At 40.7% G+C, this 20,351-nt stretch overlaps 1 protein-coding gene across 5 annotated transcripts in view; it reads right to left on the bottom strand.

Annotated features, from left to right (window-relative positions):
* The window catches only part of UBR4 (ubiquitin protein ligase E3 component n-recognin 4), a 127,605-nt gene that overhangs the window by 97,019 nt on the left and 10,235 nt on the right, over nucleotides 1–20,351 (bottom strand). For all 5 annotated transcript variants that reach the window (XM_022552048.2, XM_089899902.1, XM_089899913.1 and 2 more), the window contains exons 6-22: nucleotides 20,232–20,334; nucleotides 19,973–20,114; nucleotides 19,692–19,816; nucleotides 16,633–16,757; nucleotides 15,963–16,022; nucleotides 15,672–15,862; nucleotides 13,749–13,848; nucleotides 13,476–13,613; nucleotides 12,892–13,009; nucleotides 11,827–12,014; nucleotides 10,751–10,910; nucleotides 10,547–10,632; nucleotides 4,331–4,500; nucleotides 2,786–3,068; nucleotides 2,011–2,146; nucleotides 976–1,055; nucleotides 347–475 (exon numbers count right to left, since the gene is read on the bottom strand). In XM_022552048.2, the coding sequence (XP_022407756.2) occupies nucleotides 347–475; nucleotides 976–1,055; nucleotides 2,011–2,146; nucleotides 2,786–3,068; nucleotides 4,331–4,500; nucleotides 10,547–10,632; nucleotides 10,751–10,910; nucleotides 11,827–12,014; nucleotides 12,892–13,009; nucleotides 13,476–13,613; nucleotides 13,749–13,848; nucleotides 15,672–15,862; nucleotides 15,963–16,022; nucleotides 16,633–16,757; nucleotides 19,692–19,816; nucleotides 19,973–20,114; nucleotides 20,232–20,334 (2,334 nt within the window). The remainder of the gene's footprint in view (nucleotides 1–346; nucleotides 476–975; nucleotides 1,056–2,010; nucleotides 2,147–2,785; nucleotides 3,069–4,330; nucleotides 4,501–10,546; nucleotides 10,633–10,750; nucleotides 10,911–11,826; nucleotides 12,015–12,891; nucleotides 13,010–13,475; nucleotides 13,614–13,748; nucleotides 13,849–15,671; nucleotides 15,863–15,962; nucleotides 16,023–16,632; nucleotides 16,758–19,691; nucleotides 19,817–19,972; nucleotides 20,115–20,231; nucleotides 20,335–20,351) is intronic.

Genomic DNA, 20,351 nt, shown 5'->3' with positions numbered 1-20,351 from the left:
ACAGGCACGGGACACATTCACAGGACCACAGGAAAAGCTCAAGTGTGAGGCTTTCAATATCATACAACAACCAGCATTCACAGGAGATACAGAACTTAGGAGACGCTTACTCTCAAAGTCACATTCTTCTAAGTGTTAGCAAAAAAATGCAAAAATGATAAAAAATTATCTCTAAGGTGAACATAACCACCCAAACTAGACAGAAATAACGAAGTATCTAGTCAGTTTTGCAAACAGATATCCAATAAACTGCTAGATGCCAGAAGGAAATTTCTGGTAGACTGCTACCCAATCATCAAACATATCCCAAACTCTTCTTAATTAGCCCAGGTTTCCACGGTCTTACCAGGGCTGTTACATTCTTGTTTTCCTTTCTCCTGACTGTATCAAGCTGGGATCCAGCCGCCAGCAGGGATGTCAGTGCAATGTAGAGCTCATCATACTTGACAAGCTTGGAGTAAAGGACATCACATGCCTAATATCAGGAAAGAAAGACAATCATTTTTTCTTATTTTTTGAAATATTTTTTTCCTACTACCCATACACTGCCACTTAAACTCAGGATTGACAAAACAGCTCACTCCAAATATAGTTATTAATTTCTCATTGCAGCGTGATTCCCACTTAGGGACCAGCTCAGTTTATGGATTATTGTGAGCACACAAGTGCAGGCTTTAGAATGAGGCAACTATTTTGTCCATTAAAACAGCTGCATGTGAAAATGCTAACAGAGATAGTCTTCAGGAATAATGTATCAGAGGTGTCAACCGCCAAGAAGGACATCCCCTACCGCCAAACTGGAGCCCAGTGAATAAATCTCAAAACAACACTTTCCTTTTAGAATAAACTCAAATCCTAATACAGACCAAATTCCCTCATTACAAAAAGTTAAGTCATTCCCTTTCCCCTGATAGACTGATTTTGGTGGAGACCGCCTAACCAACATGTAAAATGGGATTTTTAAATTCCTGGTACCACAGAATCAAGTCGGTTCAAATCATCCTCTGAGGCTTCTGGGGACAGGACACAGTAGAATCTGGGTTGTGGGACAGCATCTGAAAAACAATGTGCTTACTGAAAGAATGGTTTCATTCTCAAGTCTAACAAATATGAAACATAAAAACTAAGAAAACACTTTGGACCAGGGTTTCCCAACCTTGGCACTACACATTGACATTCTGGGCCAGATCATTCTCTGCTGTGGGAAACTGTCCTACGTTTAGCACCATCCTGCCTTCTGTCCATTGATTGCCAGTAGCACCCTCCCAGTTGTGACAACCAAATATGTCTCCAGACATGGCCCCAGGGCCCCTTTGGGGATGGGGAGCACAATCATCCCCAGTTGAAAACTTCTGCTCTGGGAGTGAACTTCTGCTCTATAATCATCAAGTTAATCAACAAACTTGATGACTGTATCAAACTTGTATCATTAGACTGACTGCCTTAAACTTAAATGCTGTTTCCCCAATATCAAAGGGACTAACTATTAAGAGATCCCAATGATAATAAATTCATACTAGAGCTTGATGAACATTTCCACCAAATACACTTTACATCTAACAATCCTCAGATGAAAGCGAACACATGCTAAAATGAACACAAGAGGCACCTTCTGAAAAGTAGGGACCACTGCTACGTGAGAAACACTGGAGAGAATGTCACAGCTCCCACTGTCTGAAGACCCTGACCCAAAGAAATCAGCCTGTGGGTTAGAACCATGTCCCTAAGGGAAAATTAATTCAATCACCCAGTGTGGCAGGAATACATATACTGCACTCTATGGCCAGAGGATTCCTAATTCTCATGTCTCAATGTTTTTTGCTTTTAAATAGATGCAGGATATGCGAGAGTCTGTTTCCCCAAGAGTTTTGAATCTCTAGGTATCTGCCACCCACAGGAAGGAGACTAAACCGATGACCAAAGATCCTCAAGGATGCCCCCAAGCTCCAAATTCAACCCCTCCAATGAAAATCAGCAAGTCAGTTTTTTATTGACAATCTTCTTTCTGACCTGATGAAAAATGCTTAGACCAGTTTTCTTCTACTTCTTTGAACCCATGATAGAGAGGGGTGGTCGCCCGGCGGCTGTTGCTGTCCTGGGATCCATTCACCCACCCAAAAGGCGGGCTAAGCAGGTTATGTTGCACCTTTTAAAACACAAATACTCAAATTAAGAAAGATACACAGTCATCATTCTGCTTCTCACTCCAGGCTTGACATTAGATCGGTACAGCAAAGTTTGGGAAACTTATAAACCAAAACAAAATTTTAGATTTCACTGTGACTTCTTCTGCGAAACATCTTTTTGCTGGAGTATAAAGGGAATAGTGCTCAATGAAACGTCTGAAGAAACGCTGAATTCTTAAGTGGCCCTTCCATCCTCATTTTGCATCCCTGCAACAAAGGAATTTACTAACCCATAAAATTTACTGCTCGACCATCATTCAACCGCTAGTAAATACTAACTGAGGCCCGACACACATGGCACTGTGCTCGACACAGGTAAAGTGGGGTAGTTCAAAGAAGGACACCTGTGAACAGAGCCTATGAGCCAATTTTAACGAATGCATCAAATCAAATAATCTACATTTATCGCTTCTGGCTAAACATAAACTGTGGGTGCAAAGACACAAGTCCCAGGGGTCACCTAAGGCTAATCAAACACACCGCAATGAACACCTAAACCCTAAAGTGAGCAGATCATTTTGGTTTGGAGCATGGTGACCTGAGAATAACTACGCTCTCAGTAACCGCTGTAAAGCAAAAAAGAACGTGTTCATCTGTACCTGCTCAAACAGATACACAGGGGCTTTGGAGTACTGATGAAGCAGATAATCAAAGATCAAAAGCAGGCGAGCCAGGATGAGAGGCACAGAGCGCGTCTGGGCATCCATGTTGGCACTCAACTCCTGGATGATCTGCACAAAAAGGGTCAATATGTCCCGCCGGCCTTTCTCAGAGAAGTTGTGGAAAATGAGGAGGAGCAGCTGCAGGTGTTCTACATTCAAATCTTCCGTCTCACCGGGCACCACCCCTTGCAGGGCATTCTGCTTCATTGTTGACAAAAACCTACCACAGAGGAAAGGAGAACATGTCTGGTGAGGAAAAGTCAGAACATCCCCCAAGAGTGACAATGTCCAATGCCGGAAGAGTCCAACTTCTTAAATTAAGATCACGAATTAAGGAAGACAAGAAGCTACATGTAATGAGAAGATAAAAACTAAATCTTGGCTACAAAAAAGCCAGATTTGGCCACAAACACATTTTCAAGACCCTTCGGCAACATTAACCGCGGCCACAGTGGTGGTAACCCCCACGCTGCCGTTCCTGACAATTCTGAATAGAATTACAAGTTCTCCAAAAAGCAGCTTTTTTTTTTTAATTAAGAAATCCGGGCAGATAGAAGCAATTCAGTTACTTTTTCCCTATGATTTGATTCTATAGTTTAATTCTCGTTTTGAGAATTTATACTACAGGTTAAAAATCACTGCATGATAACAGTTAAAATTAACTCAATGCACTTAAAAAGCAATGAAAAAACTGTACTATTCAGAGAATTTGTGAGAAAAGCTTTTATGCAAAAAAGGAATGAATGTAGCCAACTATTTCCACTGCCTTTGGCTATTAGGAAAGAGATTTGTATTTTAATAAGGGTTTCGCTCCCCATCTCCCCCTGGCCCCCACCTTCCGGCCTTTTTGCAAGATTCCACCAGGAAAAATATAGTGCATATCTGGCATTCAAGGGGGTTTACAATTTCTCAAATCCAGCATTAGAGCTATTTGATCGTAGAATGGTGAAGAGGAAAACAAAGCCGTTTAGGAAAACAAACTGCTTTGAAGACTCCCAACCATGTAAACAAAAATGGCAAATATAGGTCCATCTAAAGAGGATTTAGATGATTAATGTGAGCTTCCCCCAAGTAAAAAAATTCTTTAAAAGTTGTCCAAAAAAGACTGCAAGTCACTCTAAGTGGTTTCATGTTGAAAGCAAAATAACCAAAGACAGAGTTGGCTTCCCTGTTCCCTCTCTTTCAAAAAAAACCAGGTCAGGATAAAATTGGTTACGTTCAGGATTCAGGTTCTATCTCATAATTGCAACCAAATCCCCCATGTGCTAAAGGAAGATTCTATTTCCAGACTGTAGTTTATATACTTCTGTTTCTTAAACAGCACAACTCCTCTCAAATCCCATCGGAAACACACTCCTCCACCCTTGCCACTTTAAATTTATCATCAGAGTACCATCCCAGAGCCACAGATGAACTACAAATAAGTCAAACAAATTTTAAAAAGCAGCCTTCTCCGTGGGGCTTCTATTTAAGCTACCTTACCTGTTCCAAACTTTAAGGCATTCAGGGACGTCAGGGTCACCTTGAGCACCAGCTTTATGTTGCCAGATGAGCAGGAGGCGTGAAAGCACAGACAGGCTTTGAGGATGAATGTACAAGGGCCAAGGGCCCTCAGAAAAAGGAGCCACTCCCAGCTGCTGCAACAGTGTATTCTAACATGAAAGACATACAAGAGACCATTAGGGAAAAAGGCAGGGGATGAAGTCAACAGGTTACTAATGCTCTCTAATGTTACTTTTTAACACTGAAAGGAATACTTTAAAGAAAGGAAGACAGAGAAATTCAAATTCAGAAGCAGTTTGCAAAAGGTCATTCGCACATGAGAAAAATATAAAGGAAAAATTACTAATCTAACCCCATTAACAACTATAGTTAATTAGTGTCAGAAATGGGGTTCCCAAAAAGGAGACGTGCATGGAGACAGCAGAATCATGATAAGTTTCCAATGGAAACTGTGCCTTTGAAAGAAAACTTCTTCAACAACTGTAATAGCTAACATTTTTCTTTCATCATCAGTTACATGCCACAAACAACAATCCAAAGGGGGATTTCCAACAACTTATAAGTCCAACAACTTCTATTAATAGTATTAGCAGAGAAATTTTTGCCTCTAAGATATCAAGGCATCTAGAATTAATCAGGGCTGTCTTTGCCTCCAGTTGTGGCATGTCTTTCAAATGAGCTTTACTTTCAGCTTAGTTACCTAAGCTGCAACTTATCTCCTCAAATACACACACAAGCTGAGCAGGATGCCAATGGAAAACCAGACAAAAGCCTGCTTTCTCACTTGGCTTCAGAAAACACAAATCACGGTTACCTCAGGATACAGGATAAATTTTGAAGTCTGCCAAATTAAATTATATTCTTATAAAACATCCCAGCGAGGGACTTCCCTGGTGGTGCAGTGGTTAAGAATCCACCTGCCAATGCAGGGGACACGGGTTTGAGCCCTGGTCCAGGAAGCTCTCACATACGCGGAGCAACTAAGCCCATGCGCCACAACTACTGAGCCTGCGCTCTAGAGCCCACGAGCCCCAACTACTGAAGCCCACGTGACTAGAGCCCGTGCTCCGCAACAAGAGAAGGCACCGCAATGAGAAGCCCGCGCACCGCAACAAAGAGTAGTCCCCGCTCACCGCAACCAGAGAAAGCCCGCACGCAGCAAGGAAGACCCAATGCAGACAAAAATTAAAAAATAAATAAATTTATTTAAAAAAAAAAAATCCTAGAGGACCCTATTCCTCGAAGACATTCAAAAAGTCACAGATATCATGAGTAGTTCCCAGGTAATGGGGGGTTACCATAGGCTAACTGTTGTACAGAGACCGTCACACTAAATGCTCAGAGCTACAACGTCAGGGGTGTGCTCCACTTCACTGATGTGGAAAACAGAGCTCAGAGTGGCTTAAGAACATGACCAAAGCCACAAGATTACCAAGTGACGAAGCAAGGTTTATCTCTAAAACCTACATTCTTCATCACTATGCTCAACACAGCCATAATGACTTAACTTCTCAATTCCTGACTCAAGAAAACAATTCAATAAAAAAAAATAAACATGCCTGAGCTATATCAGAAGTGTTAACTGGAGCATTACTATAATAATAAAAAAATCAAATCAAGGGACATGCAGCCATAATGGTGGCAACTGTAAAGACCAAGGTAAACAAAAAAACATACTCTATATATACATTACATATATAATAGTAAAATTTGAAAAAGCAGAAACCAAGGGACATACCAATGTTCTGATAATAACTGTAAAACTATGCCACTATACAGACAGGGACTAGAAGGAAACATGGAAAAATCAAAATCATGAATTACGTGGAAGGATTATGATTAATGTATATTCCTTACAAAGTTATTTACACACTTTTTTAAGTGAGTTTTTGTTTCATGTCAGTTATTTGTGTCTTTAGGTCAGTTTATTTAGGCCTCAGAACCTTAAGAAACGAGCTAACATTCCTCTGGAACCTATTTTTCCCTACCACTCAAACTCTTATTAGCGCTAAGGAAGAACTGACTTCTGAAGTAGTGAAACTGAGCCACAGCACAGCAAAACCCTGGCCTGACCCATTCCTTGCCACCCTCCGGCTACCTCTCCTCCACTCCTCCTCAATGCTGGCATTCCTGAGGTTTCAGCCTCAGCCTTCATCGCTCTTGCTATCCCCAGTCCATCTCATTGTATCTCATCACTTCAACAATTGCCTCTTAATGGATAATCCCCAAAGCTGCATTATCAATGTTAATTTCTTAACTCCTAAATTTCAGACTCACATTTCCAACTATTTTCTAGACATCTTCATCCCACTGGCACCTCAAAATGTCATCGTATTTAATGATATTTTCTTCAATAGTAGTAATGGTGACTATTTATTTAAACTAAAAACACTGATAATATATAAACTGTTTTTCTCATTTGATTGAAAGGGCTATAAAATTCAACATACTGACAAAGGAAACAATATAATCACATAGATGATGCCTCTGCTAACTGCCTTCAGCTTACTCCTTCCTTAAAGGAGAGCCTCACACTCAGGTATACAGTTTTCTTGACCACACGATGACTCTATGGCTAGCCTACTAAATGGGACTAAAAGTCATGTTGAAGAGCTGACACTGACCTGTTTCTTTTTATAAACAGAGAGAAAATGGCAAATTGTGCCTCATGTACCTGAAGGACCCAAAGGATCATTCTGAGAAAATGTGAACTAAACAAGTGACCCTTGAGAATTTAAGTGGGTGCAGCCACTGTAGAAAACAGTATGGAGGTTCCCCGGAAAACTAAAAATAGAATTACCATATGATCCTACTCCTGGGCATATATCCAGACAAAACTATAATTCAAAAAGATACATGCACCCCTACGTTCATAGCAGCACTATTCACAGTAGCCAAGAGATGGAAACAACTTAAATGTCCACCGACAGATGAATGGATAAAGAAGCTGTGCTACACATACACAATGGAATACTACTCAGCCATAAAAATGAATGAAATAATGCCATTTGCAGCAACATGGATGCAACTAGAGATTATCATACTATGTGGAGTCAAGTCAAAAAGAGAACACCACATGCCATATGATATCACTTATATGTGGAATCTAAAATATGACACAAATGAACCTATCTATGAAACAGAAACAGAATCACGGACACAGAGAGCAGAGTGGTGGCTGCCAAGGGGGAGGAGGTTGGGGGAGGGATGAAGTGGGAGGCTGGGGTTAGCAGACATAACCTTTTATATATAGAATGGGTAAACAACAAGGTCCTACTCTATAGTACAGAGAACTATATTCAATATCTTACGATAAGCCATAATGGAAAAGAATATTAAAAAAAGAATGTATATATGTGTATAACTGAATCACTCTGCTGTACAGCAGTAATCAACACAACACTGTAAATCAACTAACTTCAATTTTAAAAAAATTTTTTTTAAAGAAACCTGAAAAAATAAATAAATGTGACCCATGAGTAAATACAATCTCTGAGTTGACTTAAACCTAGAAGAATGAACCACTGAGTATTCAGTATCACTCCATCTACCCCCAAACCAACTCTCCTTCTTGACCTCCCTATTTCTATTAAAGACGACAGCATCCTTCTAGTCTCATCTGGGTTTCAAGGGTTTTAAATTTAGGCAATATCTTGAATTCCTTCCTTTCCTTGTCCTTCACCTCATTCAAATAATTTCCCATGATCTCTACGATAGGTCCTTTATCCACACCCTATCTCCCCTCTTTCTCATGATCCCATGCTAACTCAAGTCATCTTTATTTCTTCAGTCCCTATAACAGTACCCGGCATATAGTTAAGTGTCAATGAATACTTATTTATGAACCTGGATCACCACAGTAATAGTATTATTAAGTTATTATAATGTTATATACAATGTTAAATATAATATTAAGTAATAATAGTAACAAAATACATTTTACTGTCAAATATATTTTATGGCACTGTCTGTGTCTTGCAACCTAAGTCAGGCACCTTGGCTAAGGCAGCTTTGCACATTACTCCAAAGAAACAATATCCAAGGTAGGGGAACTCAACAGCAGATAGATTACACTGACTATCCTTCATAGCAATGAAATGTGGGGGAACAATTTAAAGTCCCATGTTTGGAAATGGACTGAAAAAGGATATCTGAGGATTTCCTCTGCAGAGTCAGTAGCTATAGGCAGCCAGGTTGCATGTCCACACAAGGTCTGTAATTATTTTTAAATGCTAAAGAGGGCAATATCATTACAGGAGTCTTAAGAATCCTATTCTCTAGAGAAAAGTATTTCTTCCCCATTATTTGGACAAGTTTAGACAAGAAAAGGCCAAATCCATGAACTCTGAAACCGCCCTCCGTGCTCAAATCTGGGCGAGCAGCTGATAATTTTGGCAGGACGCCCTGACCCTATAGTCTGAGAAGGTACTGCAGGCAATATACTAACTGAAGCATTTCCTTCTCTTCACCTTAGACAGGTCAACAACTCTTCTACTCTATATATTCCCTTTCCTGCCAAAAAAAATTTTTTCATGTAACAGTAGGTAAGTATAAATAGATTTTATAATTATCTTTTTTTTTTTTCTTTAGCAGTACGCAGGCCTCTCACTGTTGTGGCCTCTCCCGTTGCGGAGCACAGGCTCCGGATGCGCAGGCCCAGTGGCCATGGCTCACGGGCCCAGCCGCTCCGCGGCATTTGGGATCTTCCCGGACCGGGGCACCAACCCGTGTCCCCTGCATTGGCAGGCGGACTCTCAACCACTGCGCCACCAGGGAAGCCCTATAATTATCTTTTTAAACAACAAAAGAAATGTTTAAGAATTTCTCAAATAGCTTGGGATTGTGAGAATCAATTTTAACCTCTTGAAACAGGTTCCTGGATTTTGTCCCTTTGGCGGCAAGTGCAAGCCCCTGAATTGTGTTTTGATTCTGAGAATCCACTGAAATAATCTTAAGAGTAACAAAAAAATTTTCAAAACAATCTTAGGGCAAATTATTGGAGATTTACCAAATTAAATTCTCCTGGGGTTGCTGGGGGGGGGGGCGGGAGGGTGAGTGGTCACAGTATCTAGGAACCTGCAGTTTTAAAAAATTCCCCAGGAATCCTTATATATACTAAAGATTGAGAACCACTAACTTTGACCACGTTATTATCAGACTATGACGTCGCCAAATGTTGGGAGAGAATATGAATCCACGTATCCCTGACGCACTACTGGTGAGAGTAAAACATGGTGCAGCTACTACAGAGAGCAGTTTGGCATTATCTGCTTAAGGTCACATACTCCACAACCTGTCAATTCTACTCCAACTTATATTCCCAAGAGACTCACTTGTAACAAGGTACATACAGGGGACACGTACAAGAAAGATCATAGCAATAAAACCTGACTGACACAACCCAAATGTCCATCAGCAGGAGCAGAAGGGAGATGAATAAATTGGTATAGTCACAAACACGATGGAATATCATATAGCAGTCAAAACAAAAACTACGAAATATGCAACAGTAAAGATGAATTCTGGCAATAAAGTACTAAACAATATTAAGTGAAAAAAATTACACAGAACATGATGTCATTGCTAAAAACAGTCAATTTTAAAGTATTCCTTAAATGCAAAAACAAATACATATATGAAACTAATGAAATGAGGAATTTAAGATTTAGGATTCCAGATATCCACTACTTCAGTGAGGAAAGAAAGCCACAATGTTTAGACAACCACAATCAAGATCCTAGACTTTATTTTGGTGGTGGGTTTGCAAGTAAGAGCGTATATATATGAGAGCATCCATCTCCTGTAATTTGGTTGATCCTTTAAGACACGTGTTTTAACTTACATTTCTTAGATTACTAATGATGCTGAACGTTTCCTATGTTTGTTGGCCATTCTTTTTTTTTTTTTTATAAAATGCTCTGTTGTCTATTTACTTTTGTACTAGCATAGTCATCAGGAGTTGTTGTTGTTTCCTTTTCTTTAAGCTTACTAAGTGACTCAGGGATAAAGGACACATTTTTTTTTTTCTCGAAATGATCCTAATTAAGGCAGAGGGACATACTAGGATAGTCTCTCAACACTCTTTGCAGGGAGGGGATCCCATGATAAACTTTTCCTTAGCAATAGAAACAAGTGGAGCCTACTGAGTACAGATGTAGAGAGCTCTTGGCCTAAACAGTTGTAGCGCACACAAACCTGCAGGTTAGGTGACTGAAGGTCAGAAGTTACCAGAGAGTGGTTGAAGTGATAGAGAGCGGCAGCAAACTCTTCATCTGATGCACCTTGAAGACAAATGGGAAAACCAATTATTCAAGCATCTAACTGATGCATCGCACCATCCTGCCAACAGTCAAACACCACTAGGAAAAAATCCACCAGGCACATATCCTGTCTACTGACCCTTGAGTCCATCTTTGTCCACCTCCTTAATGATACTGGCCAGGGTGGCCATATGGTGTTCTGAAAGAGATACACTCAGATAGTTTCGGATAAAATTATTCCGAGAGTTCAGCATGGAAGAGGTGATGAAGTTCAAAATGTTGGAAGCCAGACCTAAGAACTAAAAAGAACACAAAAAAGCTCATTGCAGGTTCATAAGCCCAGAGCTCCTACAAATCCTGAATACAAACAGAAAATAAAATATGCCCACAGGTCTCATGCAATAAACACAATGAATTAAAAAATCAGATTTTAAATCACCTACAGTGGGACTAAGTTATAATAGTCTCTCCCATGTGATTCTACTAGTTACAGAAAAGAGTATGCCAATTTAATACAACAGACTTCAGGTAATATTGCATGACAGGATTTCCAAAGAGATTAACTCTTTTATTTCATTCTTCTAAGGTCCTGTATTTGTCCAGCTCTAAGATATTATTGATATATTCAATTCTGAACCCTATATTGTCATTATACATGCTTGGAATTCCTAGTTCTTTATTTCTCTATTAAAATGAAATTTCCATCCACGTCCTTGACAAGACTAAGCTGTATGAAAGCAAAGACTGTATATGCCTTGTTTACTGACAGAGCTTCAGAAGAGGGGCTGCTGACACACAGTACATCATTAATAAATACCGGTTTAACAAATAGTTAGTAGTCACGATGTACCAGACCTAGGCTAAGGGCTCTTTAATTCTTCACAACACTCTTAGAAGAGGTACAATCACTCCCATACAACAGGAGACAAAACTGAGGCTTGGAGAAATCCAGTTTCTTGCCCAAAGTCATAAAGCCAGTAAGGGGTAGATTCTATCTAACTCCAAAGGCTATGTTACTAACCCTCAATAAGAGAAACAACACCAAGAGCATAAGAGTTATTTAATCAAATATAATCAATACATTTATGTCCTAAGTAAAAATATCTTTAAACATTAGTTATCCAACCTACAAAATGTTTTTGTTCAAATGATCTGCTTTTCACACCCCTTCTCCCCATTTCTCCCTCCCCCTTAACCTCAGAAATCCACTCTTACCAACTCAGGATCTTTGCGACTAGCCAAAATGTTGCCCTTCTCACCAGAGGCCTGCTTACTGGGGCTTTTAACTCGAGGTGAGCTCTCCAGCGGAGGGGGTGGGGGAGGAGGCGGAGGTGCCACTTTCTCTTTACTGGGGGAGATCGTCTCTTCAAACCACTGCCCCAGAATAGGCTCACTGTCATCATCTAACAGGGAAAGAGAAACGTAACAAAAATAACACATTTTTGAAAAATTTTTAGTACATCTGCTTTGTAAAAGTGCCTGAGTCAAAAGGGACACAAGGTTTGTAGATCACGGTGGTAGTTACACTGCTGCATAAACTTGTCAAAACTCATCTAAATGTATATGCAAAATGGGAGTATTTTATTGTATGTAAATTATACCTCAATAAAACCAGTATTTTTTTGAAAGGAACCCAATGGAGGAAGAGAAACCACCTCATTTTATTTCACCGGCAAGCCAAACATTCTCAGTAGCGGAGTTTTACTTGTCTACCAACTGTAAACCCCCAGATAAGAATCGGACCTTTGGCAATTCTGTACATTGCTCCCACAAACCTGGTTAGAAAGAATCTGAGGTATTTATCTTATTCAATCCCTCTCCAAACCAAGGCAGGAGGGAATGTTGGTGTTGCCCTGTTGTTCACCACAGCAGTCTGGCATTTCATTCTCTGTGTTTCCCCGAGCCACACATCTATGACGTCAGCCAAACGCAACACCTCACATACAGCCTTCCTTTTGAGTTTCACTGGGAAAGCTCAGAGCAGAGTTCCCAAAATGAGTCAGCACAAAAAGAAATATGAACAACTGAGATGTATTCTGATTGCGGAGGGAAAGGAACGAAAAGCAATCTGGGCTTTGCTGACGGCAGTTTTAATCACTCATCTTCAACAGCTCCGCTTACTCTTGAATAACATGTCGCCTTTAAGTGCACATGCAGTCAAGACCCATGCCGGGCAGGTGAAAGCAAACAGTGACTAGGAAGCTACAGGAAGCTCCTAGGGACACTTCCTGCTGCACTCTATAGCTTATCCCCTGGGAGACAGCAAAGAGGGGCGTCTACCTTGGCTGCTGTCCTCCTCCGTGCTGCTGAAATCATCCTCATAGTAGGTGTTTGAGTCAGTAGAGGCGCTGGCATCGCTGCTCATAGAGCCCTTCCTCTGACGCTGCAGGACACATGCCTAGGAAAATAGCGAGGTTTCTGTAATTGATGATCACAAAAATGAAGCCATCCTACCTCGCCCCATTTGCCACATGAAAAGTTTTCTCCGTGTCTTCTTTTCTCTAAATCCAAGAAGTATTTCTCCTAATAGCTACCTCCAGGACTCTCATAGCCTTATCCTATAGAAGCACTCCAAAACCAGAGATTTGGACAAGAACTGAAAAAGGAATGTTTCCATAGTGTCCTCCATGTTTTTGCTTCAGCATGCCCATTGTCACAAATCACCAAGTAGCCATATGGACCACAGTGCTGATAATCAATAACTAATTGAAATGTCTGAAACCATTTAAGAGTTTTTCTCATCTTCAAAACCATTACCACAAATTATGACTTTATAAAGATCATGGCATACAGTCAGTCTCATTCATTTTGAGGAGGTTATATAAGAAGATCTTCCAAATTATCAATGGCATGACCCCACCCACCTTTCTGTAGGAAGTTGAGAGTAATGTCAACAGCAGGTTTGTCAGTGGGACAGAGTCTATCAGCCGTTGAATCCTCTGTATGGAGGTACTCTGGGCCATAATGCTCAGGACAGCAGGGGGACCATCTGCCTCCCAACCCTGAAGGTAACGACATGAAAAGAGAATTAAGGTCAGGACTTGGCAGGAAATGACCACCTGATCTGATGGCTCAAGCGAGCTTAGCCAGAAGGGGAGCCAACAGTCAATATGCTGGTTCTGAAGACAAGCCCTCACCTTGTGCAGAGCCTCCACTTGCAGGTCTTGAAAGAGAGACGTCAACAGCTTGACGGCATGGTTTGCCAATATTACTGAGAGCACCCCAAATCCCTGATGCCTACACAAAGCAAAAAGGAAACACAAACGTTAACAACTCACAACAAATTACAATTTCAGAAACCACAGATCTTGCCATTTTGAGGTCCTACACCCACTTCAGAATCTATGGACCTTTCTCCAGGGGGAAAAAAAAATTGCAAAAACACATAAAATTTGCATATAATTTCAGAAGCTCACAACCTCCCTGAAGCCCATCTACACACTGCCTAAGGATCCACAGGCTTCAGTTGAAGAACTTCAGGACTAGAAGAAATTCTTCCAAATCCACGAAATTTTGGAATTTAAACTATCAATTCAAAGCTATTGGGTCATGTGAAGACACTAATATTTAAATGTTGGTTGAATTTTTAAAAAGTCATTCTTTTGAGAAGAAAAGGTTAAAAATCAGCAACTTTTACAAAATATCTGGACACAAACCAAAGAGAATAAAAACAAAGGTTTACATTAAATCTGAGTAAAACTTTCTCTTTCTGTCCAACCGACCACACGACAAAGGGTTAGTATATCTAATATACAATGAGCTCATGTAAATCAATAAGGACAAATACCAAAGAGAAAACTGGGGCAAAGGATATAGACAGTGTGAAAATGATCACAATCACACTAGTAACCAACGAAATACAAATAAAAGCAATACAGTAATATCTTTCTCCTCAGATTAGCAAACACGAAGATTAATGATTCCCACTGTCAAACAGGACCTGGGGAAGAGGCATTTGCACACACAACAGCTAGGAATGTGTATCAGAGCAGTTTAGCAAAACATTTCAAATTTTTAAGTAAGTATATCCTTTGTCCTAAGAATTAGACTTCTAGAAATTTACCCCAAGGGGATAACTGAACAAGTTCACAAAGATTTATGTTTTAGAAGGTTTATCAAAGCACAGTTTATCAAAACAAGAAATTTGGAGCACACTAAATAAGTGTTCAATAAGTTAATGAGTTAACTATGGTGTATTTATATGGTAGAATACCATCAGTCATTATAAACATAGAATCTATAATCGTATCTATAATCGTATCGTAGACTGCAAACACGTCTACGATATTTTGTAACAGTGATCCTATTTTCATAAACGTGTACGTTTAACATATGAGCACAGAAAAATGTCTGGAAGAACGTTTACCAATTTGGGTGGCAGAATATCGGGCAATTTTTTTCCTTTCTTATGGGTTTGCAACCTACACAATGTATTTGCATTCTTTTAAGTCTCAAGACACTACGGCCATTTTTCAAATGTTTCTGCTACTTCTAAGGATATACCTTTTGGCATTCTCCCATTTCCCTTTACAATACCAAGCATGCAGATGCTCAAAAATCACAAACTACTGTTCTCCCTGGAACATGATTACCTCCCTATTTTGCTTAGTGTCTACTTCCTACCATCCTAATGTCTATTTCAGATTTCAGCTCAGTAACACTTCCTCAGGGAAGCCTGCCTTGATTTCTCTAACCAGGTCAAAAGCCCCTATTATAATACTCTCTAGATACAATCTGACATGTATTTGCATGAATAAATTCTTGTCTCTTCGGAATGTGTCTATTTTTTTTTTTTATTCATCACAGCATTCCAGAACTAACACAGAGCCTGAAATAGAGAAAGTAGTGAATAAGTTGCTGAATGAGGTCCAGAATGCGACTTCCTCCTTGAGCTATGATGTAGAGATAGTAAACTATGATCATCCTCTTAGTAGTTACGTTCAATTGGATGGAGGCAAATTTTTCTATTGCTGTGGAGATGAGAGGAGTTAACACTAGCTCCCCATCAATATAAAATGGCAGGAAAACAAAACCTGAGCGGCAGTCAAGGGGACACATACCCTTTTCCAGGCCCCAGCTTTGGAGAGCCCACTCCCTCCTTTGTACGAGAAAGGATGTCTCTGACCCGGAGAGCAGCCAGCGGATCTTTCTCTTTCCCCTTATCAGCCAAGGCAGTAGGACTGAGGTTCAATATGAGGAAAAGGCTGTTTAACAAACACCAGGCACCCAGCAATTGGAAGTTCTGATAGTGCTATTGAAAAAGGCACAAAAAATATATATAAACAGAGATCTTACAGGCTACGTACCTTACAGACTAGATATAAGATAGGAATATAGCAGAGACTTCTTACCTCACCACCAGCCCGGCGGGAACTGCTGATTGCTTGTCCAATCATGTCATAGATTTCAAGCTGTCCAATATCAAACATACACAAAAATCTGAGCAAGGTGACACAGTTCATTACAAATGCTAAATCCTACCCAAAGCAATTTAGCTTGAAGACACCAATATCCTCAAGCCACTTCCAATGACAGAATTCCATCACACTTTCCTTGACCTTCATAAGATGTTGACTCCATCTTTCCATTCAGCTCACGTCACCTTCTCAGAGGCGACCCCTCCACCCAATCTAAAGCAACACACCCAGCACCACATCAGATCACTTTCTATCACATTTGTTCATCCAATCCACTTATCACTATCTGAAACTGTCTTGTGTCTATCACATGCCTCCACTGCAAGTACACTGACACAGTACAGTAAGCCCTTATATATATTTGCTGATTGAACGACTCATCTTTCACAAAGTCCACTGCCACCACAAAGTTGCAGTGTTTCCTGCAGAGCCAACCAATCTGCCAAATAAACAAGCTAAAGGCCTACCTCTTAGACCTACTACCCAAGGGGAAGGGGTATGGAGAGCACTCCACATCCTTCCCTCTAAAAAGAAAGAAAGCGGAACTGGCCATATTCCCTCATTTGAATAATCAAGGTTCCGTGTCCCCAGAGGCGTAGCTTACACATTTTTGGACAATTGTAGCTGCATCACTCTCATAGTCGTCTTCTTTGGAGCTGGTGGACCCTGTCCGCACTTGCTGGGCACTACCCACGTGAAGGATGGCCATGCAAGTCGCCACACTCACACCTGAAAAAGAGATACACACATTCCAAGAAAGTGAAACACAAAAACACAGCCCACCTACAAGCAATTCCATGACTTGATTACTGAAAGTAAATTCCGTAAGGGCAAGACTAAACACAGTGTTACCATGCAATCCAACAATCGCACTCCTAGGTATTTACCCAAATGAGCTGAAAACTTCCATCCACACAAAAACCTGTACACAAATATTTATTGTAGCTTTAGTCATAACTGCCAACAAATGGAAGCAATCAAGATGTCCTTTGATAGGTGAATCAATGAACAAGCTGCGGTATATCGATACAAGGAATATTACTCATCAATGAAGAGATGAGCTTCCAAGCCACAAAAAGACATAGAGGGCCCTTAAATGCATGCAGCTGGCCCTCCACAACCCCAGTTCCGCATCTGGAGGTGCGGCTAGTGGAATCAGTGGATGCCGAATCTGCAGGTGCTGAGGCTGACTGTACTACACCATTTTATACAAGGGACTTCGAGCATCTGTGGATTTTCGTATCCAGGGGGGGTCCTGAAACCCCCCGCCCCCTGCAAGCAAAAGAAGCCTGTCTGAAAAGGCTACATACTACATAGTTGATTCTAACTATGACATTCTGGAAAAGATAACTGTGGAGACAGTAAAAGATCAGTGGATTCTAGGGACTGGCGTTAAGGGTAGGGGAGAAGGACCACTAGGTGGATCACAGGGAATTTGGAGGGCAGTGAAAATATTCTTATGACACAACGATGATGGTTACATGACATTATGCATTTGTCAAAACCCAGAGAACTGTACAACACAAAAAAGGAACCCTAACATAGTAAACTATGGACTTCAGTTAATAATAATGTATCAATATTAGTTCATCAATTACAACAAATGTATCCTATTAACGCAATTGTTAACAATAAGGGAAACTGTATATAACGGAGAGAGAGCATATGGGAACTCTGTACAAACTGCTCAATTTTTCTGCAAACTTAAAACTGCTTTAAAAATGAAATTATTAATTTTAAAATATTTTTAAAATTTTTAAGATGACAGAAAAAAAACAATCCCACACTTAGTATTTCTCAAAGATATCAAGGCCAAATTCCTTTCTTTAAATCAAATTCGAAGTGACCAAATTTCAATAACAAACCAAATCTGGGCTCTTTAAACAACTAAGAATTTTTAGGCGGGATCCCCAACCAGGGATTGAACAGGCGCTCTCAGCAGTGAGAGTGCAGAGTCCTAACCGCTGGACCGCCAGGGAAGTCCCTTAACAACTAGGAATTTTTTTTTTTTTTTTTTTTTTGCGTTTCGCGGGCCTCTCACTGTTGTGGCCTCTCCCGTTGCGGAGCACAGGCTCCGGACACGCAGGCTCAGCCGCTCCGTGGCATGTGGGATCTTCCCGGACCGGGGCACGAACCCGCGTCCCCTGCATCAGCAGGCAGGCTCTCAACCACTGCGCCACCAGGGAAGCCCACAACTAAGAATTTTTAAGGACTCTTTAATCCTGATCAACTAAGTACACTGAGATCCATGTGATATTCAAGAAATTCCCTGAAAATTGAAATTAATAAACTGCAAATTTAAAAATGCAAAAATCAAAGATAGAGAACTAGGAATAAACACTGGAAGTGGGCTTGGAGAGAGCGCCTGCTCACACGCTGCCTTAGCTTTCCATTCCCACTGCTGCTGCTCTCGCTCAGGCCCTTCACCTGTCTTGCCCAAATGACCACAAATTCCTCCTAGCAGATCTTCCAGCCTGGTACTACTGCTTCAATGTGCCCCTAAAGTATAGCTCAGATCATAGCACACTTCAAAATCTTTAATGGTCTCTACTGTCTACAGGATATGGTCCAAATGACTTAGACTGCATTTCTAAGCCCTCTGTGATTGGGCTGTACTTTCTTTCCAGATGTCCAACACCCACTAATCACACACACACACACACACACACAATATGTTCCCCCAAATTCCAGGATACTCTTGGTCCTGCTTTTGCCTCTGCCTAGGGATAGCCAAACTGAAATCCAACCTGCCCTGCAAGATACATCAACAGAACTCCTTTGTGAATACTGCCTTCCCCAATTGAAAGTGCGTTTATCTTTATATTCCTGTTTACACACAGATGTTTATCATAAAGCCATTCAAAGAATGTAGGGAGATGATTAACCTCAGCAATTTCTTGGTGCTCCCAAGGTCAGGTTTCCAAGACTGTTCATACCCTCACTCACAGAACCCAGTAAACGTCGAAAATTGTTATGTCTCCCAAGATATACCAGGACTATGGTATTTAAAACCAAGCATCAGTGATTTGGGTTAAAAAGCCACTGTAACAATAACTTAAAAGAGAGTAAACACCAGTTGTCAGGCCCCACTTCCAAGGCAGCATAATCAACAGGAAGGGAGGGGATTTTGCGGCAGCATGAAGAATAACAGTCGTTGCATTTATCAATATAAACAGATACCACCTGTTCTATGAATCCTTCCTCAAATCTGCTCCCATAGCAAGACTCAATTCTCCCTTCTCTGTGTGCCCATAATATTCTATACTTCTCTTATCACCTTTATCATCTCCTGTTTTATATTACACTCTGTGGTCCTATCTATCTTCCATTGCTCGAGTATAGGCTCCTTGAGGGCAGGGATTACATACTGCTCATCTCAATATCCCAAAAGCACTTGGAATTTTGCTTTCAAACAGCAGACACTTAACACGTGCACACACTATGAAACCAAATATCCACATAACACAATGGCAGCGGTTGAACAATAAGTGAATTTACAAGATTCCTATTGAGACCTCATTTCATCTAGATGAGATATTTAGATGATCCTTGGGGGAAGGGTCTAAGTAAAGGGGGAGAGAGTACTCAGAAGGATCTCATGGTTTCCAGAAAGTGTAACTGTCCTTGGCTGAGAAAATGAGATCAGATATAACAACTTCTCACCTGCATACAAACAACTTAGGCTGAGGACTGTCACATCTTGCAGACGAGAAGGATTGAGAGGTTCCAACACAGGTAGAGAAAGGGTATCCAGTGCCATGGTTACATCAATCACCAGTGAATGAAAACTGGAATATAAGAGAAGATTAACAAAAGTGTCTCTTTGAGTCACTTGATTCTATAATCTGATAGTTAAAGAAAGTCAGCATGCCATAAAAACTAACCAGTTTCTCTCTTGAGAGCAGCATTAAAACGCAAAGCATATGCACCCAGGGGCACCTTACCCATTACGAACAGCAGTGGCATCTGCTACTGTTGCAGGCATGATGAAGAAGGAATTGGCCAACACTGCATCTTGAAACCGATTGATGTAGCGTAGGAAATAGGGCAGGTTTAAACACACACGCAGTAGCTTCTCTGAGCCACCTGAATTAATGAAAAAGCTCAACCTTACAAACAGGCCTCTGCTGCTTGATTTTCTTCCACTTAAGGAATTTCTGAAAGCAGAGAAACCACCTTTCTGATGACAATTAAGAGTCTCACCAAGCTCCTGAAGACTAGCCACATTCTGAGCTATGAACACATTCTTGGTTTTGATAGCAGAGGCTTGATCTGTGGATGACTGCTCATCATTTTCTCCTTCCGCCTGAAGAGAATCAAAGG

This window comes from Delphinapterus leucas, chromosome 1 (genome assembly GCF_059928025.1).
Source record: "Delphinapterus leucas isolate spDelLeu-1000000601 "Yukka" chromosome 1, BTC_Dleu_Yukka2, whole genome shotgun sequence".
NCBI lineage: Eukaryota > Metazoa > Chordata > Mammalia > Artiodactyla > Monodontidae > Delphinapterus > Delphinapterus leucas.
The sequence above is the reverse complement of the archived record's forward strand: the minus strand, read 5'-3'. Positions and strand labels throughout refer to the sequence as shown.